The sequence below is a fragment of the Cynoglossus semilaevis genome, chromosome 20 (genome assembly GCF_000523025.1).
Source record: "Cynoglossus semilaevis isolate Cse_v1.0 chromosome 20, Cse_v1.0, whole genome shotgun sequence".
In the NCBI taxonomy this organism is placed as follows: Eukaryota; Metazoa; Chordata; class Actinopteri; order Pleuronectiformes; family Cynoglossidae; genus Cynoglossus; species Cynoglossus semilaevis.
In genome coordinates this window covers 3,543,445-3,566,053 of record NC_024326.1, presented here as the reverse complement: position 1 = coordinate 3,566,053, position 22,609 = coordinate 3,543,445, and the positions used below count along the sequence as shown (strand labels likewise).

The 22,609-nt window shown below is 39.4% G+C and overlaps 3 protein-coding genes across 6 annotated transcripts; 2 read left to right on the top strand and 1 right to left on the bottom strand.

Moving 5' to 3' along the window:
* The first annotated feature begins 10,149 nt into the window (after positions 1 to 10,149).
* Positions 10,150 to 15,908, top strand: kif2c (kinesin family member 2C). 4 transcript variants are annotated; one of them, XM_008333982.3, is made up of 23 exons: positions 10,150 to 10,252; positions 10,415 to 10,495; positions 10,583 to 10,677; positions 10,808 to 10,909; positions 11,079 to 11,127; positions 11,213 to 11,248; positions 11,708 to 11,851; positions 12,030 to 12,149; positions 12,280 to 12,377; positions 12,462 to 12,557; positions 12,653 to 12,707; positions 12,811 to 12,973; positions 13,220 to 13,310; positions 13,404 to 13,467; positions 13,583 to 13,674; positions 13,758 to 13,900; positions 14,048 to 14,261; positions 14,356 to 14,466; positions 14,555 to 14,622; positions 14,761 to 14,839; positions 14,928 to 15,005; positions 15,088 to 15,181; positions 15,735 to 15,908. In XM_008333982.3, the coding sequence occupies exons 2-23, from the start codon at positions 10,435 to 10,437 to the stop codon at positions 15,794 to 15,796; spliced, it is 2,115 nt and encodes a 704-aa protein (XP_008332204.1). In that variant the 5' UTR covers positions 10,150 to 10,252; positions 10,415 to 10,434; the 3' UTR covers positions 15,797 to 15,908. The 4 variants fall into 4 exon arrangements, with proteins under 4 accessions (XP_008332204.1, XP_016897534.1, XP_016897535.1 ...); XM_017042045.2 differs by having other exon boundaries at positions 11,213 to 11,257; XM_008333981.3 differs by having other exon boundaries at positions 10,165 to 10,252; positions 10,418 to 10,495; positions 11,213 to 11,257.
* Positions 15,909 to 16,410: 502 nt separating this feature from the next.
* selenot1a (selenoprotein T, 1a) lies at positions 16,411 to 20,136 on the top strand. The gene is made up of 6 exons (XM_008333980.3): positions 16,411 to 16,602; positions 17,646 to 17,756; positions 18,556 to 18,682; positions 19,049 to 19,136; positions 19,298 to 19,463; positions 19,641 to 20,136. The coding sequence occupies exons 1-5, from the start codon at positions 16,463 to 16,465 to the stop codon at positions 19,420 to 19,422; spliced, it is 591 nt and encodes a 196-aa protein (XP_008332202.2). The 5' UTR covers positions 16,411 to 16,462; the 3' UTR covers positions 19,423 to 19,463; positions 19,641 to 20,136.
* A 169-nt stretch (positions 20,137 to 20,305) lies between these two features.
* On the bottom strand, positions 20,306 to 22,583 carry LOC112486287 (glutamate-rich protein 6). Its single transcript, XM_025052408.1, has 8 exons — positions 22,575 to 22,583; positions 22,313 to 22,521; positions 22,164 to 22,225; positions 21,915 to 22,090; positions 21,672 to 21,754; positions 21,379 to 21,537; positions 21,009 to 21,234; positions 20,306 to 20,877 (listed from the first exon to the last, which is right to left on the bottom strand). The coding sequence occupies exons 1-8, from the start codon at positions 22,581 to 22,583 to the stop codon at positions 20,734 to 20,736; spliced, it is 1,068 nt and encodes a 355-aa protein (XP_024908176.1). The 3' UTR covers positions 20,306 to 20,733.
* Positions 22,584 to 22,609: the final 26 nt, after the last annotated feature.

Below are 22,609 nucleotides of genomic sequence, written 5' to 3'. Positions count from 1 at the left end.
CTGCTCAAACATGTTGTAGTAGATTCATCAGAACAGTTTTTTTCCTTTGAGTGTTTTCTGTTGTAGACTCAGCCAAACTGACACGGATGCTGGCAGCCATGTGGTGGAAACAAGGTGAATTATCTGGTGCCAGGTCTAATATTTGTACCAGTGAGCAAAACAACGTTAAAGTAACCAATTTGCATTTGAAGTAGTGGGTTCTGTATCACTCGTCACGTCCCATAGGCTGCACATGGGAAACTATTGATGACTCTGGTCAAAATAAAATATCACGAGAATTACGTCAGACTGTTGATTTGTTTAAAGGAACAATAGGATTTTACTGTTATATAATTCTTCAGTCTGTTCAAATGATTTTAATCCCAAGTTAAGGAGCTGTACTTCTGGATTCTATTTCTTGCAGTGGTTGAAGAGTCACAGCAAAAGTGTGTGTGTGTGTGTGTGTGTGTGTCCTTAGATAGCACTTTATAGTCCAGATAACAGGGTCTCCCAGGGCCAACTCTAACCTGTGTGAAGGTGATAAAAGAAAACAATGGAAAGAACTCAAGATCCAGTGATGCTTGTATGTGTATGTGTGTGTGTGTGTGTCTGCATGTGTGTGTTCATTGCCTGGGTGGCCCGAGGATGAGCACCCATTGTTTCTGGAATTCAATAGGGCTGATTAGTCAACTCTATGTGCTCTGTGTGTGTGTGTGTGTGTGTGTGTTTGTACTTCTGCACCAAGCAGAGCAGAGAAGAATGAGGGAATTAGCGTTGGTGTGTATTAGTGAAATACAGACTTCAGTGTGACATTCCACACAAATCTCTGGAATAAATATTCGGTCCTTCTAGGTTTTATCTGCTCAACTCTCCCAGGGCTTTGGAATATGAACAGTTAGTAAATGTTAGTAAATATCTTTCCTGCCGTATCTTGTTTTACCATCTCATGAGCACTAACTTGACTCAACATCCAAAAAAAAAGTGCGTGTCTGTGCCGTTGCATGCGCTTGTGTATTTTGTGTTCAGCTCCATGATTGGCCGACTGCTGAGGATCGCTGCGCCCGCTGATTTCGTTTAATCATCTCTTGCAGAAACAGAGAAAGAAGAACCGGGTCAGTATTTACTGAACAAGACTGCTCGGCGTTTCAAATGTGTTTGCAATCTGCACAGTGTGTGTGTGTGTCTGTGTGTGTGTGTTTGATACACCTTGGCCGTGACCGGGCTCATTGAGAGGTGGCAGCAGGGGGAGGAATACGAAGTTCCAGGCAATCATGCAGACAGGCGGGAGGGCCCGTATAGTGTAAACATGTTTTAAATAAACAGGAACCAACATAATGCCCTTTTAATTGATTCATTCTGTGCTTGGCTGTTTACAGAAGGGCCTAAATATGAGCCTCGTAAGGCAGAGGCCTTGTGTTTATAAGTGGTTTGTTTAGTTCAAACACTAACAGTTTGAACACCAGACGTAGCTGTGGGATGGTCGTGATGCATTACGCTCTGTGATGTTTCAATTTTTTGTGCGTGTTTGTGTTTTTTTTTTATATCATTATCTTTACGTCACTCTGTGTGTTTTAATGGGAAAGGGCCTAATTTATCAGAGAATCAATGGGCCAAAGAAATGGAATCTACCGGAGCCCACGGAAAATGTTTGTTTGTGTGTGTTAAAGGAAGCGCGGGGGAGAGAGAAAGGAAAGGAGAGAGTGAATGATTGAGAGAGAGAGAGCAAGAGAGACAGAGAGAGAGAGAGTCTAAATTCCAGCCACAATGTAATGATATGGTGGCATGGCATGGGGGGGGGGGCCTCCAAAGCGTGGGCGGGGTTTGGCAATTAAGCATATGCACACATAGACACTCACAGAGGGTGAGATGTGTGCACGCACACACGCACACATCCACAGAGCAAAAGAAAGAGCACAGGGCTAAACACTTCCAAGTGGGGTAGTAAAAGCTAATGAAGGTTCAGTGGTAGGCTGGCACAGACAGCCATTTCATGTGGTGAAGAGGAGGAGGAGGAAGATGGGGAGCGAGGGGGGAGCAATAAGCCATAGCCTTTTTCTACAGCAAGTCAGGCAAACCAGAGGATAAACTTTAATTGACACCATCCATGAGTGTGGCTTTTCCCAATGCTGTTTGTCTCAGGGTCGGCCGAAACGTCGTCTTTGCGATGGAAATGCCAAACAATGGCAACGACACAGTCATTTAGAGCTGACAACAAAAGCAACAGTACATGTTGGTAGTTCTGCTGCTTCTCCCTGCCCCCTGCTGTCTCTCCTGGGGTAATTAGCTTCATCACGTCCACCTGTGTCCTGAGCTCCTCTGTTAATCAGTGTCACCCGCCTCACCTGGTGACCTGGGTGTATAAACCTCTCTCCCTCACTCTGTCTGTCTCTGTGGTTGCTGCCAGTTCTGTGTTGTTTTCTGTATCACAGAATTCCAGGTTTGTTTTCTTGTGATTTTTTTTTGTTCCGTTTTATGTTTGATTTACTGCTTGATTAAAGTTAGCTACTTATTAATAAACGTCTGCCCCTGAGCCCTGTCTCCTGCCAGCTCCCTGCACATATCAGCTACTTCAGCTCAGCTCAAGTGTTGTAGCAGTCATGATCAGAAACTGCTTCGGGAGAGATTATTGAAAGCAAACATTAAACAAAAGTGGTGTGATGAGGAAAAAGACTTTAAAAATAGACTTTAAAATGTCATTAAAACACTAATTATTCCGTCATCTTTTATTGTTTTCAGGGTTGTGGCAGACCTGAGGCAAGTACTGACACTCAAAGGATTCACCCTGGTACTTAACAAACAACCGTTCACCCACGCTTTCACACCAAAGGTCCATTTAGAATAAACAGTGGACCAGATTGGACAGCCAGCATGTTTTAATGGGAGGGAGCAGGAGTGTCCACGTTGTGCAACCACCATTCACAGAAATCACTGGGGCTTCATCCTCCTGATCTAAAGCACATGTGGGTCAAACTCAGGCCTGGGGGCCAAATCTGGCCCACAGTGTAATTATATTTGGCTCGTGTAATCATATCAAACGTTAATCCACAGCTACCGTTTGACTAATCAGGTCAATTTAAATTGTCCACACCTGCAGTAATGTTTGGTCTACTATGAACCAAACACTGTATTGTCATACCATTAGTCATTTCATCTTTACTGTTAGTGTACTGTACTGTACTATTCCACATGGGTAAAATAAACATTCTTCCCCAAAGGGGTTTTTATATTTTTTTATTACCCAAAGGCCATTGGAAGTTCTACTGCACTCCCTCGGAGGGTGAGGTGAGAGGTATTCACTTTTTTGCCAGAAGAAACTTTCACCCTGCCCAGACATAGACATGGTTGTGTTGAGCAACAAAGGATCTCTGCAGTGCATGATATTCATTTCAATGTGAGTTTTTCTTTTATGACAAAACAATAACCAATGATGAGCACATTTAAGGATATGGCTGCAGAATCAGTATAAAAAACTGTAAACATTGACGAAGACTTTAAATGAAAACAAAACACAGGTGGCATATTACATCATTCAACTGAACCTTTTTTTTTTCTCTTGTAACAGGTGGCATATTACATCATTCAACTGGACCTTTTTTTTTTCTCTTGTAGTTGATTCTTGTGAAGTTGATTAAGATTTGCCATGAGGGTAGCACAGTAATGTAGTGATTAGACTGGCTGCCTTACAGCAAGAAGGTTTTGTCTTTACACTAGTTGTCAGAAAGGTTAGTAAAAATGTTATTTTAACTGATAGAGTTTTTTTTTTTTTTTTGCTCCAAAGCAAGGGAAGTGTTGAGACTGAGAAGGTCTGACTGTGTAGATTCTAAGTTCAGGTAAAAGTAGTGTCAGCTTCATGAGAGGTTTAAATCCACAGTATAATTTCTTTTTTAATGAAAAACTAAGCCAATCATTTTGGTAACTTGATAAAATAGACATTCTTGCAGTGTAGGTGATAGATGTGGTTTCGGTGGAAGGCTTTAAAACTCTGGCTGTAATTGCAGTTTTTCTTTGAGATGGTTGGGGTCCATATGTTGCATCCCACACTATCCAAGCAAACATGTGACTTTCTTTTTGGGGTGCAGTAAAACTGGTGAGAAGTGGGAGCACTGGTGGGTTTGAAGAATTAATTTCAAAAGCACACTGACACATTTTTAAGGCTAATAATGGTCTGTGGTTTCCATTGGTGTTCCCGTCGCTGCAGTATCTCAACCTTTATGGTTGGGTTTAAAGAAACTGATTGAGTTCAAAAATAGAATTAATGGTCGTGGTTAGCTGGCATGGGTCAGACTTCGCTGCAGATGTTTTTTCGGACCTACGTTAGATTTGAAGAGCTTTAGTCGTTCATGTAGCAAATATAGGGAAAAGTTATTTTTCTAAAACGATATATATAATAGAATGGCAACAGATGATCCAAAATGTCCCTGAAACAAACTTCACAGAGAGAGGAAAAGTCCCTGTTAAAAATAGTTAAATTCCTTACTTGACATATACATTTCCAGAGGGACCACACACATGCACGTGACGTTCCCACAGACACACACACATACACACACCTACACTGTATGGGTTTAATAGCAGGCTAGTGTTGGAAACATAAACAGTGGCACAGACTGAGGAGTTTCTTCAAAATATATAAAATGTTTTTCCCCTGAAAAAGGTCATAAAGCAACTTTTATTTGATACAGACTGAAATGAATGTATAGAGCTCGGAAAGACGAGTGGAATAGGATAGAATGCATGTTTTTCCAGGATCATTTTGTTGAAATTATATTCAAAAGCAAACATTAAGCAATGGTTGAGACATGATTATTTTCTTTTCTCCCTCTCTTATGGTTTGGTAATTTTATAGTGATGTTAATAATGTATCATTTTCATCAGTTTTCCTAAGGTACAAGTTATTTTCAAGTACTTTTTTTTACTTCAAATAAGTGTTTATTATTCTGTTTCGTGTTTTTTTTTTTTTTTACCCTTGATTTTTTCGTGCACTTTTTGAGACAAACAAATGCTGGAAATGTGTTGCTATCAATCTTAGCCACAATCCTAGCCATTTTAAAATAACACCCTGTGTGTCGTGTGTGTGTACCAGCAGCAGAGCTGACGTACACACTGTCCGCTGAGGTTTTAGCAAAAGTGAATTATTTTCCAGGGAAATTGAGAGATGCGTCATACACATTTCAAGGTCTGTTTCAGACATGCTAATGCATTTCATGTTGGGGCTGTGATCCTTTTTTGACCGTCGGCCACATTGTGACACCGACCTGATGTGAGACCTGTACGGTAGCAAACAGAAAACCCTGTTGTATGTCAGTTATAAGTCAATTATGTGTTTGAGTCACTCTCTGTGAACGCTGCTGCAGATGTAGCCTGTGGTCAGAAAGTCCATTCCCATAGTGTAACTGCAGCTGTGCATGCTTCTCTGACCACTCTTTACTGCAGAGGCCAGATAAATAAACAAAATTATAGTTGAAGAAACAAATACAAATTGCCAGCTGGGCAACCCAAGGTGGCTGTTGGCTCACGGCCGGCTCCGTGTGGCAGAGCTCAGAGGTGGACAAACTGCTCACTGACCTATTTCAATGTTTGAAATGTTGCATTTTTGGAGAGGAAAGTCGAGGCTGCAGCATATGAAAGATTCTGTTAAATGATGGACCGGGAAGCGAAATGGGTCACTGGCATGTTTCAGGAGGGCCCGGCATGCCAAGAATACTAATATGCATTAATGAGGGAATGTTCCAGGCTCACTCAGCATTTGCTCAGTAAGGCTCCTTGGCTGGAGGAGTTTTAAGTCCCTGAAGTAGCTGAAAAAAGAAACACATTAGGCTCAGTGATATGACATTAAATCAAACATGACCTTCAGGTGTTTGACACCGTAAGAGAAGATTTCTTTTAAAAAAATGTTTTAATACAGGGTTCCACATCAAGTTGTCTTGTTAGTACCTCAGCTCTTTCCTGTTGCTGCTTTCTCTTCCGTTTGCAGCTATATTGCCCTCTTCTGGCTGAAAATCTTTAGACATAGGCAAAGTAAAATTTAAATTGTTTAACAAAAAAAAAACAGGAACAGTAACAGGATTTTTTCAGTCTCATCTTAAGCTTATTTATGTGTATATGTGTTTGATTGGTCTCCCTTTAGTCCAAATCTGCCTCCTTTTGGGAAATGTCTGGTACATTGTGCAGAGAAGAAGCCAAAGTAGTCAAAGATTCCACTGCTAACAGATTTACTGTCCATTTTTAATAGTCATTTTAGTAATCTAGTTCAAGCTGTAAGTAGTTAAACCTATTTTTATATAAAAGATATAAAACATTTACGGTCATTTCCCTCAAGATAATAATGCGCTTCAGATTTTTGTTTGAAGACAGTTTTTGTCAATGTTTATGCAAAATATTACCGGCTCGACATAATTACCTGAATATATGGAATGTTATGTCTTTGAATTTAAATATAGCTCCACAATGACACAGTAGAGACGTGATTCCCTGTGTTGATCTTCTCTGTTCGTCTCGTTGCTCCTCTCCAGGCGTGTCGACCTTCCTGGGTGGTTTGTGAGTGTGTTCGGCTCACGTACTGGATCCATGTGTGTTTATGTTCTCGGTATGGGGGAACAGAGCCACGGCCTCTGCCAATTTTCTTTACACTGAGAAAATATGCTTTTGGACAGACAGGGGGGAAAAGGAGAGCAGTGAAACAAGTTCAGGGCCAAACAATACAAGCCCCTCCTCCTCCTCCTGCTCTTCCTCCTCCACATCACCCACCGCCATTAACAAGTCAGCACGTTATGAAAGAGGCAGATTAAACTGCTGCTGCTGTTTCAACATTACACTAATGTCCACACAGAGAAACAGAGACTGGTGAAGGTCTGGGCTCGGATGCAGCAAACTGACGTTTGGCTGAAGTGGTTTCAGGCGAAATATGCAGAGGTAATGCAAACAAATGAGCAACTGAGCTGTTTTCGCACAGTGGCCTGACACTAGCGAGAACTCATTCTGAAGGAACGGCAAAACAGTTTTCTATCCAGTTACGAATAAAACGGGCGTCTCCTGCTGTGGCAGTTATCACTGCAAGAAAATGTTTCAGATTAGTAATCAATAATTTGGATTAAATTTAATACACAGAATAAAATGTTGCCTCGCAGTCTCCACTCGGGTCATTGGTCAATAGTTTGGACTAATAGTGATTTGCATTTTCTTATGGTTTCTTCCTTCAGTCATTGGCAATGTGATGGTGAATACTGTAGTGTGACCTTTACCAATAACGTCTTTCTTCTTCATTAATTATATGATATTTTATATTAAATTCATGTTTGATTAATTGGGTTGAAAAGGGAAACATCTAGGGCTTTAATCTTTATTTTGTATGTATTATTGTTATAATCACTAAAAGTTTTCCATCCATGTTATTGATCAGGGATCACTGTTGAAATGCATTCTCACAATCAGAGAACGTCGGTGATGAAAGCTCTGGGCTCTGGGCTGATATGAATAACGTGATGACAGCTTATGATATCCATTAGTGAGCAGACGTGACACACGCACAGAAATATGCAGTCGGTACGAGAACAGCATTAATACAAGAGGCACAAGAAAAAAACCCAGAACAGTTTCGAAACGCCTGCGCTGCACAGAAGGCCGCCGGGAAGGAACAGAACGGACAGACTGACCAACAGAAAGGGGAGGCGTGGAGGTGTGCCTGCAGCAGGGAGCACTGGAGGGGGAGAAGAGCGTTTGAGGCAAAGGCACAGGCGTAGGAGTTTGGGGGGGGGAGAGAAGAGGAAAGGAAGGAGGAGGAGGAGGGGAATACCACCCACTAAGCTGGTTATGGAGAGGTTCTGGGGGCTGGGCTGCTCACAGGAAACAGTTGTGGCTCCATCCCAGGCCTCACACCGAGCTGCCTTGGGCCACCCAGTCATCGACAGACAGACCCACCAAATGGCCAGGTCGGGCCAACTGACGAGGATCTGTTTGTTTTTCATCCACGGGTGCTGGGTGGGAGTGCTATTGTTTATCAGACCTCGGGTTTGTCATGTGTCAGTGTCCACCTGTTGGAACGTCAATACTTCAGTATCAGTTTATGTGTACAGTTACAGTGTAAGGTGTGGGGGGCAAAAAATAAAGAGGAGAGCTGAGAAGCCTCCCACGCTGAAAGCAGGGCTGGACTGCATTATGGGTCAGTCTCCAGCTGTCCCTGCATGTTGATGTCATGGGGGACTGAGTTGTTGTGCCTGGGTTGCAGCGGGTGCAGGAGGAGAAGGATTATGTGGATAAACACAGGACTCCTGTGGTCACGAGGATGGAAAGACGTGGATGAAAGGATGTAGGCTAAACTGAACAGTAGTTAGAAGAATGTGAAGATATAACTAAGACCGAGTAGGTAACAGAGCTCTGAATGATTTAGTCAAGTTTAGAACGTTACTGCTGTATGTTAAAGGTGAAACGTTAGAGAAGGGTAAAAAAAATAAGAATTAATTTCACATATCTGTATTTGGGGCAAACATTTTCCTAATAAATTTAGCTTGTAAAATGGCATATAGAACATTAGAAATTGAAAAAAGGGAGGTTACAGTAAAATAAAAACAGCAATACAAAATATAATACATGCAGTAATATTTCCTGAAATTGCAGTCAGATTATATCAATAGAGGATTAGAATGTTTTCCCTAATAACAGTCTACCAGATGTGGGTTAAAAAAAGAAAAAAAAATACTCAAATATATTCCCTAAAGTATTTTATTATTGCAGTTTTTACATATTTAAGAAAAAAATTGCCCTAACTATAAGTAAATGTAAACTATAAATTATTCAACGTGTAATGTGAATGAAGATTGAGCCCAGGTTTGAACTATTTTACATTTGAGTACCTTTACCAGGTTGGAAATGTAAACAGTCTGGGTTAGGCTCACGACAAACAATGTTTGTTTTAATGTTTTTATTTTTTTAAACATGAAAACATTCAAGCCAACCATAACATACTGAGTTCAATACTCAGTCTTTCTTCTCTGGCAATTATTGAGTCAGACAGACCTCCATTGAAGTCAGGCACCAAGGCACTCAGGTCAAACCACTTCAACTAGCGACCACGGCCTCACTTGGCTCGGTCTGCCATCAATGAGTCCTTAACATGTGTTCTTGTGGTTCAATAATAGACTTCTAAAGTGGTCTGTCCTCCTTCCTCTCCACCATCTCTCTCTTCTCTTGGTAAATTTAGTGAACCCTAGCAATTACTGTAGTATCTGGATTGGATACTGTAGTGTCACCCTTTACTTTACTGTCCTTGTTGTTGTATGTTTTCTTCTTAAAACATGAGCTAAATTAGTATGTTTTTATGATTCATGTGGCCTTTCCCCATCTCCCTCCCTCTGCCCTGTCATCTCTGCATGACACAGTGTGCATCCATAGCTGACTAATAGGCAATGAATAAAGTCGCCACTGCAGCGATCAAAGCTACTACAGACATATGTAGGATTCTACTGCGTACACGATTCTACAAGTTTAGCAATATGCTTATGATCATTAAGGCAAATCTGTCATGATTATGTTCTGTTTCACATTAAAAGAAAACAATATATTAATCCCCACTGATAAATGCAATTAAAAGTAAACAAACTGTTATGCCAACAACATCATCTCTTATGTGAGACTGACAGTTGTATACTTATGTAATATAAACAAGTAAGAAACTGTCCAATTTCATATTTCATATCGAGGTTCTGGCACCCACTGGAGTCTCCCTCTAGTTCTGGTTCTAACTGTTTCATATATCCAGGCCTCGTTGTTTCATTTGAAATACACTTTCAATTAATAGTATCCTGCAGCAGAAGGCCCTACTTTGTGAGACTGTTTGCCATTTTTGTATTTATTTATTTTTTGACAGCATAGGCACTTTGAATATTTCCTATACACTGTTAAAATGTTTTACATTACACATATTTTTCAGGCACTTTGAATATTTCCTATACACTGTTGTTTGTTTGTTTTACATTACACATATTTTTCAAAAAATAATTATTTACAACATTAGTCTTTTACAAGTTGCAAAGATAAATTGAAAGATAAATTGAAAGATGTAATGCACAACGAATCCGAATAGTGGCAGTATAACACAAATTCACTTTTTTAAATATTTGAAACACCCTAGTAAAAGAAGAAGAATGCCGGTGACGCCATGTCGATGAACCAATCAGATATTTGAACGCCCGGAAATAGTGTAAGTTTAAATATTGGGCGGTGTTTGCTTCAATTTTTAAAAACACACCATTGAATTGTCTGTTTTGCAAAGAACACGGTAAGATTTGTCAGTTCTGTTTTGCTATTTTGACAGTTTAGTATAGTTGTGAGTAGATGGGAATAGTTATATGTATGTAAGTCGTCCATTAGCAGTGTGTGGAACGGCTCCATTTACTCGCCAAAAGAACGCGAACGTTACTTTTATTTTGTTTTATTACAGCAGCAGCAATAAGCATAAACATGGAGGCCAATCTTTCCAGGTTTCTTGTCGGACTTTCTGTACAAATCAGCCGCAGTGATGGTGAGGTGGTGTCGTATATGTGCTGATACGATTAAGTAAACTCAAAATCTGCTGCTTTGTTAACAGCGTCTGTTTTGGTGCCAACAGGTCGGGTTCACCTGGCCACCGTCAAATCCGTTGACATGGTCAAGTCCGTGGTGATGGTAGAATGGCACGAGAGGAATACATACCGAGGGAAGGAGGTCAGTGATATTTTTGAAATATATTTTGCCAATGATAAAACATCATACGTTATTGAAGGGGGTCGGGACAAATGTAAATACTTTTATTAAATTTTTGTTCTGCGATTTCTAAGTGTTTCTGTGTATTTAGGTTGAAATACATGAGTTGTGTGTACAAAATCCAGAGCTGATGGAACATGTAATGACAATAACCAATAAGGCTGCAGAACCCACCGTTCCAGCACCAGAAAAGGTAACACACTCTGCTGCAAATCGAAATAAACTGTATTTTCTTCCAATACAAATAGCCACATTTAGACTTTAGAATTGTTTCATAGTGAAGGTTTTTTATCTTCTATCAGAAGTTCTATGTCTTGTGATATACAAGTTGTGGAAACTAAACAATAGTCTCTCTTCAACAGAAGTATGAGGGTCGTCTCCGCTCCTCGAGGATCCCTGCCCCACCTCCATGTATGTAAAAGCAAATGAACGGTGTCGTTTGTTAGACTGCTTCATGAAGCATTCTGATACTAAACAGACTGTTTTCTCTCAAAAGCCTCTGCTCCAGCTGTCACCCAGGCTGAAGAGTCAGGTCGGCAAGGCATGCATGCTCCTCACTAAATGCAAATCGCATAACAGTAAAATCCCTGCTTAAATCATATAGTCGGGCAATAAGTTAAGAATTCAGCTCAAATCACTATTTATGAATTTAATAATGCCTTTTATTTCTTTAATTAATGGAACTAATCACTAATATAAAAAGTTATGCACAACAGTAGAACAACATTTTTGGGTGATTTAAATGCCTTAGTCATTTCACAATAATGGCAATGTCACTCTTTTAAAAATGGGAATTTAGATGAGTGCTTTGATTATAGTCTAATTGTAAAGCACCTATAAATGAGCTTTTTCTCTTTTCACTAGAAGCTCTCCTACCAACGCACCACGGTTCTTTTGTTTGGTGGTTTGGGTCTCATCACTTGCTCTCAGATACTGGCCTTAATTCTACTGTCACTGTTTAACTTGTTGGGATTTTTTTTCTTTTTTCCAGTCGTCAATCGGAGTCTAAGCAGGCAGACTCGGATGTTTCAGGCTCCAGCCTTGGTGCCATCACCAACCACAACAACTAGATCGAAGGAAAGCCTGGAAAATGGCCACTCTAATCACCACCAACCACCAGTCCCTACACATCCTGGTCAGTAATCTCTCAAAAGAAAGAAGTTGTAAGAAATGTAAGAATCTAAATTTAAAAAAGAAAACATAGGTAATAAAGAGTTTGTACATTTAGAAACGTATAATCAAATCCTGATGTAGACCATTGCTGTCTTTGATTCATCAAATTCGAACTCAATTTTTTTTTTGCTTCATTATAGAGAGTTCTAGCCAGCGTAAAAAAAATGAGAAAAAGCCAGCACAATCTTTGGCTGTAGCCCGTGAGGCCGTCAAGGAAAATGATGAACCTGAAAAGATGACTGCGTCCCTTAAATTCCAAGGTTAGTGATGCACATTTAATGTCATACAAAACCCTTTATGTCTGCACCATTGAAGAATCGCTCTTGTTCGTGGATGTATCACCGTGTGGACAATTTCTATCTCTGTATTTGTGTCTCTTATGGGCTTTAGGAAGGAGAAAGTCTGTTGCTCCTAAAGACTTGAACAAAGGCAACAAAAGGCAGTCTTGTGCTATAAAGCCCCCAGATGTGAAAATGAAGAAGGGAAAAGTAAGAAAGTGGTCACACAGTTTATGCATATATTTTTTTAATTGTTAAATCACAAGATCTTAGTAATTTTTTATTTTTTTGAAGTTTGGCGAGGCCCATCGACCAAACCAAAAGTTCTACGAAATGATCCAGGACTTCAGAGAGACCCTGGAAATAACCCCAGTATCTGCTGCTGAACAGGTAAATTTGAACCCTGCATTTGTGCAGCATGTGTACGTGTGCCATTTAAATCTCGTATTTAAGATCCTGAATGTTTTTTGTTTCTTTTGACATAGATTGAATCTCACAAAATTTGTGTGTGTGTTCGCAAGCGGCCTCTAAACAAACAAGGTAAACTAAGTGCCCACGTCCACACATCAACCCTCTGCTGACACTAAACAACAAAAGTTCTCATTCAACTTATGTACACTTTAAATGTTCTTGTCGTGTGCAGAGATCAACAGGAAAGAGATTGATGTGGTGTCGGTACCTGGGATGGGTGTTCTGTTGGTCCATGAGCCAAAACAGAAGGTGGACCTGACCAAGTACTTGGACAACCAAGTCTTTCACTTTGATTACTCCTTCGATGAGGGTTCCACCAACGACCTGGTCTACAAGTAATGAGTCACGTGATATTAACACTCTATGCATCAGACAATGCAGTTATGATAACAGCATTAAGGTTTTTGTTTTGTTTTTTTAGGACTGTCAAAAAATTACAAATTTTAATCATAATTAATTGGGATGAAGCAATCTATAGAAGTGTATCATGTCGGCTTATTGTGGTGTAATTTAGGAATCAGAATATTTTGATTTAATGATCTTTAATCAATGACTTTGTTTTCTCCTTCCAACCTCTAAAGATTTACCGCCAAGCCTCTGGTGCAGTCCATTTTTGAAGGTTGCGTGGCAACTTGTTTTGCCTATGGGCAGACAGGAAGTGGAAAAACCCATGTAAGTTTTTTTTTTTCTTGTGTTTTCAGGTTTGTTCTGCTTTGGAACCAGAAAATAAATAATTATTTTTTTTCTACATTGTGCCTTTTCAAGACAATGGGAGGTGATTTCACAGGGAAGCAGCAGAACAGCTCCAAAGGAATTTATGCCCTAGCTTGTAAGGGTTTTGCAGAATTAATTATCATTTGTCAAAATGACTGAAATCATCAAAAGTCACCAACTTGGATTAATACTAATTGGTAATATGTTTACTCTGGCTTTTTTGTTTTCAGCCCAGGATGTTTTCTCCTATCTAAACCACAGGAGGTACACCAACCTGGACCTCTCGGTTTTTGTCAGCTTTTTTGAGATATACAACGGCAAAGTAGGAAGAATTCTTCTCCCTCAGTGTTGTACGTTGGTCAAACATTGTATTACTCCTTTTAATCATAACATACTTTTACACAGGTGTACGACCTGTTAAACAACAAGTCCAAGCTCCGTGTTCTTGAGGATGACCGACAGCAGGTCCAGGTGGTGGGTCTTGAGGAGGTCTATGTGACCACAGCAGATGATGTCATCAAAATGATCCAGGCTGGCAGTTCATGCAGGTGCTAATGAAACATTTGTCATCATTCTTTCATCTCAAAGCAGATGTATATTTATTTGGTTATTTTTATATTAAAAGTTGTTTCAGTCATGATAACATTTTCAAAAAGAGTAAAACTCTAAAACAATTCCTATTTGGTAATTTTTAGGACATCAGGTCAGACCTCAGCCAATGCCAATTCCTCACGCTCTCACGCCATCCTGCAAATTGTGCTACGACGCAACGACCGTGCATCCACGCTGTACGGCAAGTTTTCACTGGTGGATTTGGCCGGCAACGAGCGAGGCACCGATGTCAGCAGCAATGACCGCAGCACTTTGGTGGAGACTGCCGAAATCAACCGCAGCCTCCTGGCACTTAAGGTAAACAATTAAGTAACTTTTACTCATTCAAAGCCATAGAGAAGAACCAGAGCATTTATTGCCATTTCTGTGTTCAATTTAATGCATCTCACAGGAGTGTATCAGGTCACTTGGGAAAAACAGTGATCACATCCCCTTCCGTATGAGCACTTTAACCAAGGTCCTCAGGGATTCCTTCATTGGCGAAAAGTCCAGGACCTGTATGGTACGTGAAAGAACAAAGTGTGTGTGTGTGTGTGTGTATAGGTAAACACAGAATGTAAAATTTGATTATAATTTTGTTGAACCCTCAGATTGCCATGGTGTCTCCTGGCATGAGTTCATGTGAATACACAATGAACACCCTGCGTTATGCTGACAGGTAAATATTCAGTGGAGCTGTCATGTCTTTAAAAAATATTTTTGAATGCATTTTTACATGACATGCAACACCGTTCTGATACACTTGATGGCCCTAATGAAAATGAATAGTCAAATTAATTTGTTTTCCCTTCTGCAGAGTGAAAGAGCTGAGTGGAAACTCCAAAGCCAGTGAGGCCCCCAAAGCACAAGCTCTCATAGAAAGCTCCTCTGATGAGGTCAGTGATTGAGAAATCAATATAGCACCAGGTTTTTAGTGTCATTCCATTTTTTTAAATTGCTATAGTTTCCTTTTACACACTGTAGGAATCTGTGGAGGCTGATGTTTATGATGCCATTTCCCAAGTGTCAGACCTGGAGGAGAAGGTTTATGTTGAGCTACAGGTGATGTTGATTTTTTTTTTTTTTTTTAACACCTGGAGATAGCACATTTTGTTTTCATTGTAAAATCATTTTTCTTTATCAGAGGGCAAGTGGACTAATAGAGGCAATGGAGAAAACCGCATACAACATCGAGGCAGGTCTTCCTGACCTGAAGACCTTTTCACAGAAATTATTTGGTTTGTATTGGATTTATTTATCTGTTTATTTGCTATATTGTCCAGTGGTTTTTTTTATATATATAACTATTACTACAAAGTGCCTCCATTTATTATCACCTAATGCAACACAGCCGCATAAAGAATTTAACATTAAAACAAATAATGGTGTCTAATTTTCTATTGTAATGTTTTACATTTTACAATTACATGTCCCAGACAAGTATAAGTCATTATTTGATTCTCTTAACATATCATCTTTACACTTAAAATTAATTGTCAAATGGATTGCAGTAATTATTGTCCAGTGGTTGTCCTCGACTGTAAGTGGAGTTGCTTGAGCTTTTATGTTGAACACCAGTATTTTGATGGAAGTAAAGACTCACTGTTTATTGAGTATTATTATGTATTTTCTACTTCACAATACAAGTATGTTGGCTGTATGCTTGTTTACAGGATATGAAGTTTGTGTGCCTTTCAAGTTAAACACCAGAAAACGCTACTACATATGAAGCCAGTGGCTGAAATACTTCAGTTTTGCAATTATTAATCTTGTGTTGTGTGACATTTACAGATACTGTACAAGCATTGCAGTCTGCTGTGGACCAGGAAAGAGCAGCGAGGCAAAAACACTAACATAAGGCCACAAACTTCATCAAGACAGTGTGTTTATGACTTTTATGCATTACGTCAGTTCATTGGTTTTATTGTACAAATTAAGTGATGAATAAAATGTATCCAAACATTACTTTGTCACATCTTGTGTATCTTTACTCCAAAGAGATTGTTGTTCATCATTTGAGCTTGTGTTAATAACAGGCAATAACAATGTTTTTTATTGGTTTCCATTAAAATTAATGATAATTGTCCCTTAATGCATTAACTAATTAAGAAATCATTTTATTTGCTATTTCTTATGCTATTTCAAATAAATTTGTTAAAACTAATAGTGTAGCAATATTACTGTTTTAATTAAACACTTTATTTTCTGTTTTATGAAAAGTTTGATAATTAAATAATATTTATTACTGATTCAAAGAAGCAAAAATATTTTTGAACTAACAATGGTCCTTAATTAATTCTTAATTAAGTCTTTCTGTTTTACATATACTGTATACTAGTCTCTTGCACTTACAGTTAAACGGTGCCGTCGTTAGATGGCGCTGATAACGTTATCTGCTGTTTTTACAACTGAATATTATAGCCAGAGGTAATCTCTTGACCAACCACAGACGGCGCTCACAGATCAGACCACAGTTTCTCCAGCAGATCCGGAGAGGCGACAGACGAACTCCGGAACCGATGGTCATGAAGTGGCTCCGTTTTACGTTCCTGGCTCTCGGGCTTTTCTCGCTGTGCTGTTCCTCGGCCGGTGACAGCAGCGGGATTAAGAAGATGAAGATGCAGTTCGCTACGGGCCCGCTTCTCAAGTTCCAAATCTGGTAAGACGAGCGAGAGAAAATGTGGCGAGTCATTGCGAAACAGCTGAGACACTCACAGCTAACAGTCAAGGCCCAAATCCTATTAGAAACGAACGAGCAGGAAGTTAGCATGTGCTAACGAGTTAGCTAGAGAAGAAGCATTCCCAGTGAAATATCAGCGAAATAAACGTAATACCAATCAAACAAAACACTATATAAAACGTAACCCAATATGTCTTATCCTGACAACTGTGTTTAATAATACACAATATCCGACGCTGTTAACATATGTAAGACTTAACGACACACCATCAATGACAGCCATCTGTTGATTAACGCCAATGGATGGATTTACTTTAAGCCCCGTTACACTGCGAGTTCTGAGACAGGCATTGTTTTGCATTTATGTGGTAATTCAAGGCCAATACTTTGATTGATTATAATTGAACTTAATAGGAATATTTTTTTTTCGTTTTAGAAATATTGAGTCTCTTTGGTTTGTAGCGCCGGTGCAGTACACCATATGGAACACCATTTGTTTTGACACATCGAATGTAGATATGTTAGAAAAAATAGAATAAACCCACATATGGCTCATCAGTTTTGAATTAAACCTGAGTTGTCTGTCTCTCAGTCAGTCAAATAAAGTTGCAGATTGAGGATTAGGTTAATCAGTGACTGTTGTCGTTTGTCAGTCCCTACATTTTTGTTCTTGCCAACTAGACTCCAGTGTAACTTCGCTGCAGCCTTGTCTCCGTATCTACTATGTTTTAAACAACCAAATGGTATTGACTTAATAACTGTTTCCTTATATATTGCGTTCGTTTGCACAGTGGTCTTCTGAATTGAATTCATGTGTAATGTAACGATAAATTCAGTAAATGAAAATGCATTGTTTATTATCCAATAGTAAACATGGTCTTGGTTATTCAGTCTTTTTTGTTTTATTCATAATCCAGTTAAACCTGCATTGTTACTAACCTTACTTCCTGATTTATGTTATTGTATAAACATAGTGTAGTTGTCTAATGGCTTGTGTGTTGGTTTGTGTGTTTTACTCACAGTATTTCCTGAGGTTACAAGCGGGTGTTTGAGGAGTACACGCAGGCCTTGTACCAGCGGTACCCAGACATCCGCATCGAAGGAGAGAACTATCTTCCTATCCCTATCTATCGGTAAGAGCTAATGGAAGGAAGAGGGAGATTGTCTCCCCTGTAATGACTGGGTTATGCTCATGCAGCTTTGTGAAAGGAGCTTCAAAGCTGCCAGGAATTATCTGTGACTTTTTCTTATGGAAATAAAGTTACAATTTGCATTCAGCCAGATAGTTAAATGTGTGTGTATACAGGAAGCATGCGCTCACCTGTGTGGAACATTTATGCTCTGATATGCTACTTACGTTTGTATTTTTTATTAAGCTGTATATCTTTGACTGTTCTATATTTCATTATTAATATTAAGTTAATTTTAGATTATTATTATTACTTATGTATTCTTAAGTTTTTTATATTCTAACATCCATCCTAGTTTTTATAGTGCACACCTATCTTACCCATGCTAACCATAAATTTCATGAATTTTAATGTTAAAGTCTAAACCTGGTAATTGAGTCTGTGAATCATTCCCTGCCAGGGTTGTTTGGATCATCAGCATAGTCTCTGTGAGACCACTTAGGCTCAGGTTTTGTAGTTAAAGGAGTGATGATCCCACTGAGACCTTCAGCTCCTTAATTATGACATCAGAGATTACTTCAACCAGAGAATACAAACAATATCACTCTGTGTCTGCATGTCTTTGGCCCCTGACTTTATGGAAATTTTGGTTTCAGCATTGAGGAAAAAATTTTTTTGGTTGCAGTTTCATTCAGTTCATTTAGTATTTAATGGGCTGCCATTAAACTTTATTGTTTATTTACATTACAGAACAATAGCAATTAATTTGTATTAATATAAGTTTCTTGTCTTTGTTTCTCAGACACATCGCTTCCTTTCTCTCTGTGTTCAAACTACTGGTGATCGGTCTGATAATAATTGGCAGAGACCCTTTTGCCCTCTTTGGTATGCAAGCCCCAGGTATCTGGGAGTGGGGTCAGGGTAACAAGGTAAATCTTACTCAAACTATTGGCAATATATGAACAGTGAATATGTTATTAATGCCATTGTGTTTGTTAAAAATTGTAGTTAGTTCAATCTGGTTTTTGTTTTTGTACCCAAAACCTAGTCATGAAGGCAATTGGACTTGACTGTGTCTCATAAACAGCTCATTTCAGCTGCTCGTGGGATTTCATTAGCTGCTCATCTGCCTCCCATTCTTGGCATGCTAATTATTTGTCCCGTGGGTTTTATACTAAGTTCTTGGTGGTTACAATGACCAGTGACTTTGAACTGTGTTTTCCTATTAAACAATATTTTATCATCTGCCTTTTTAGCAGTATTTGTAATCTAAGATGCCATTGTTTTCTTAACAGATTTATGCCTGCATGATGGTTTTCTTCTTCAGCAATATGATTGAAAATCAGCTGATGTCCACTGGAGCTTTTGAAATCACACTAAATGGTGAGTGGTTTCAGTTTTAAATCAGTTGCACAAAACCATTACCAGTCTCAATATTGATATATTAAACACAGGTGTGTGTTAGATTGACAGCCTTGATTCCCGGCCTCGGTTGATGTTTGAGTTCTAAGGTTATTTTTTTTCTTTTTGTGTTTTCCCCACAGATGTGCCAGTATGGTCCAAACTGGAGTCTGGTCACTTGCCCTCCATGCAGCAGCTTGTACAGATTTTGGACAATGAGATGAAAATGAACGTTCACATGAACACAAGACCTCACCACCACTCCTAACCCCCCTTCAAGTCCTGGCTAGAAGCTAAAAGCCCCTCCATGTGAGTACAGTAGTCAAATTAGTCTTTTGAATTTGACAAAGGTTTTTGTTCAGTTTTGGGTATTCCCACTGATTCTGTTTCAGTGGAAGTAGTATTATTATTAGTCATATTCATCTTATTCTAATTATTATTAATAATTAAAACATTTGGTCCTGGTATTTGTTCTCTAATGTCTAGGTTTGAGGTGGGTTTCTCATTGGGCTGTGAAGTGATGTTCATGAAGGTCTGTGCTGAAAGCAGTCACTCTGTTAGCACAGACTGGATACTCCCATCATTCTTCACTGTGTCCTTTTCGAGACATCCTGCCCCGGACGCCAGAGTGGGATGAGTGCTGCAGTGCCACCCTTACTCCCTGCCCCCTTACGTGTTGTACTCGTCACACATTTGCAGATGTCGTCATCAGGTGTTTCCAGTGGTTCCACGAAGAGAGAAATATGATTAATTCTTTAACTCGTCCATGTGAATAAAACACTCATCAATTGTACCACTGAGCCATATGTAGGTTTTGTTTTTGTTTTTTTAAGTTTAAGTTAATAAAACTAGTCAGTCTTAAACACCTCGACATTGTGAAAATAACATTAGGAAATTGTTTCTTGTATGATTTCTGAATAATTTTTATATTTGCATAACTTGGGAAAACTATGAAGATGAATAAAAACGTCTTGTAACTATTTATTTGTGGTGTGTTGACTGGACATTGCAGTAGAATTGATGATGAAATTTCACTTTGAAATAGCCAGCCAGGAACACCAGGTCAGATCTGCAAAGCAAATGTCTGAGTAATGTAAAGATAAAGGAAGACAAACGCTCATGTTTATGTTGGGTAATGAGTTATTTGGGCCATCTGGTCGACCTAATGTTGTTAGCAAGGCTTTAGTCTGCACTGATAGGAGTAGATAAAAGCCAAAGAGATGTCTTGATGTCGGTACAATGTCAGATTTTAACAGTAAAGTACCAGTGCCACACTGTGTGGGCTGAGTTGTAAGGATTATTTGTGCGTTGATCATCAACCTTCAACTCTGGCCCACGATGGGATTCCACAGTTAACATCAAATAATAATATCAGACAAAAATTTGATTATTTCATTTTATTTGAGTGTCTGGCCCCAAGGTTTCTGTCGCATTAAGTTTAATGTCAAGGCCAAGATTTAACCTTGACCTTTGGTCTCCAATACCGTCTACCATCAAGAGCTATTCATTTCCAAGGAGAGCAAAGTCTCTTTCACCGTCACTCACATGTGTACTGATGTCTTGGAGCATCTGATGTGAGTCAGTGGGGCTCTTTGGGCAGTTTAGGGCAGGAGGGTGTCTTCAATAACTGGTGCAGGTTTTGAATGGTCATGTGGATCTTCATCCTGGTGGCTAACACAAACAGCTCCTCCTTGGTTTGTGAGACAGGTCTTTGAGCATCATCCTAAAAATTTAGATTCACCACATCCAGTTGTTTATTTAATGCTTTTTTGTGACTTATTATCATTGGACTTATTTGTTCAGGTAAATATTAGGTAAATATTTAGAGAACTTGCAAAAAAAAAAAAAAACAACCTCTATCTGATCACAGCAGGCTCCCACGCTGAATTTTGCTTGTTTTCCTTGTGCTAAAAAAGTAACAAACACTTGTTTCGGTCCAAGTACTCTGACTCCCAGAGTTCTGTTGAGGGACAGGAAGACAGGACGCAGCGGTGTGTGTGTCAGGCTGCTCCAGGTCCACTGACGAACTCTGGCCCCGGCTTCATCCAAACACTGACCCCCTGTTTTGGTTAAAGACAACCTGCAGCAAATTAAAACACAGATGCATTTACAGTTAGGGAGAATGATAAGGTAATTAGCCTGATGTCTATTTACATTGATATAAACAAATATACTTAACAACTCTTCATAGCTGAATCAGTGATGAATAAGCTGTGCTTTGTACCATATGTTTCCACTGCTGTGATAGCATGTTGCTCTTCCGTCAGACTGGAACACAGCTCTGATCGACCGCTTGGGGACATCGCTGTCATCATACAGGATGCAGACTCCTCCATTTCCTTCTGTGACCACGACTATCAGTGCCAAGAGGCCTGAGGGATAACTGTTACCGTGACGATAAGGATGGAACCCACTGCAGCCTGCATGTGGCCTTGTGTTTTAAGTTACATTTTTTATTGACTTCTTTCTGGCTCTTTTTTTTATTATCAATTTTTTTTTATCAATTTAAGTGGATACAGGCACTGGGCTGATCCATCAGGGAATACAGTTAGAAATCTCACCCCACTGGAATAGTATTTTTGAACAAAATCTGTTCTGTTCTATAAAGAGAAGTACAACATTAGTTGGAATTAGGAAGACGACAGGGAGGAACAGTTGCCTAACCCAAATAACCATACATACTGTATAAGTTAATTTATACACTTGTAATTTCTGACACTGAGCTCAACAAAACAAACATGAAGGTAGAATTTTGCATACCTGGCGATGGCAAATGCCAAATTGAAATGTCTCATGACCACCAACAGGAACCAAGGCTTGGGCCTCCTTCACTTTGACAGTTGAACTTCTTTCATTTTTCCTTACAGGACAAACAGTCCAGAATCCATTTTCTGAGGAGCAAGAGAGTCGGAAGCTGCGAAACGTGGTTGGGCCACCTAAAATGACACGCACGTTTTTGTTTTGGTCTCAATAAATAAAACTTAAGAGCAGAACCGAACAGCTACTCACAGGTTTCTGCTGCAGGCAACTGGACCGTACGACCTTTGTGGATTTTTCCTTCTGATTGTAACCTATCAAACAGACTGGATTAGGGGCTTATTAGGCAATATATTTAGAATCATATATGATATTTGACATTTTAAGAGGGAAATTCATACCCAAATCCACCTGCTATATCCACAAAACACTTTTGATTGTATGATTTTCTGCCTTGGAAAATCAGCTTCTTAACCTCAGCGGTGGCTGTGTCTTTGTCCAGAGAAACACTTTTTACAAGAAATCTCTGTTTCCCTTCAAACAGACATGTCTGCCTCACCAGTGCCTCGCAGAGCTGTTGTCGTTGTGAGCAACAAAAGACTGGAGCCGTCTGACGTAGGAGATGTCAAGTGTAAGTCAGTGATGAACCGTGTGAGAGATTGCATTGTGCATAGAAATGCTGTACGCCTCACCTCAGG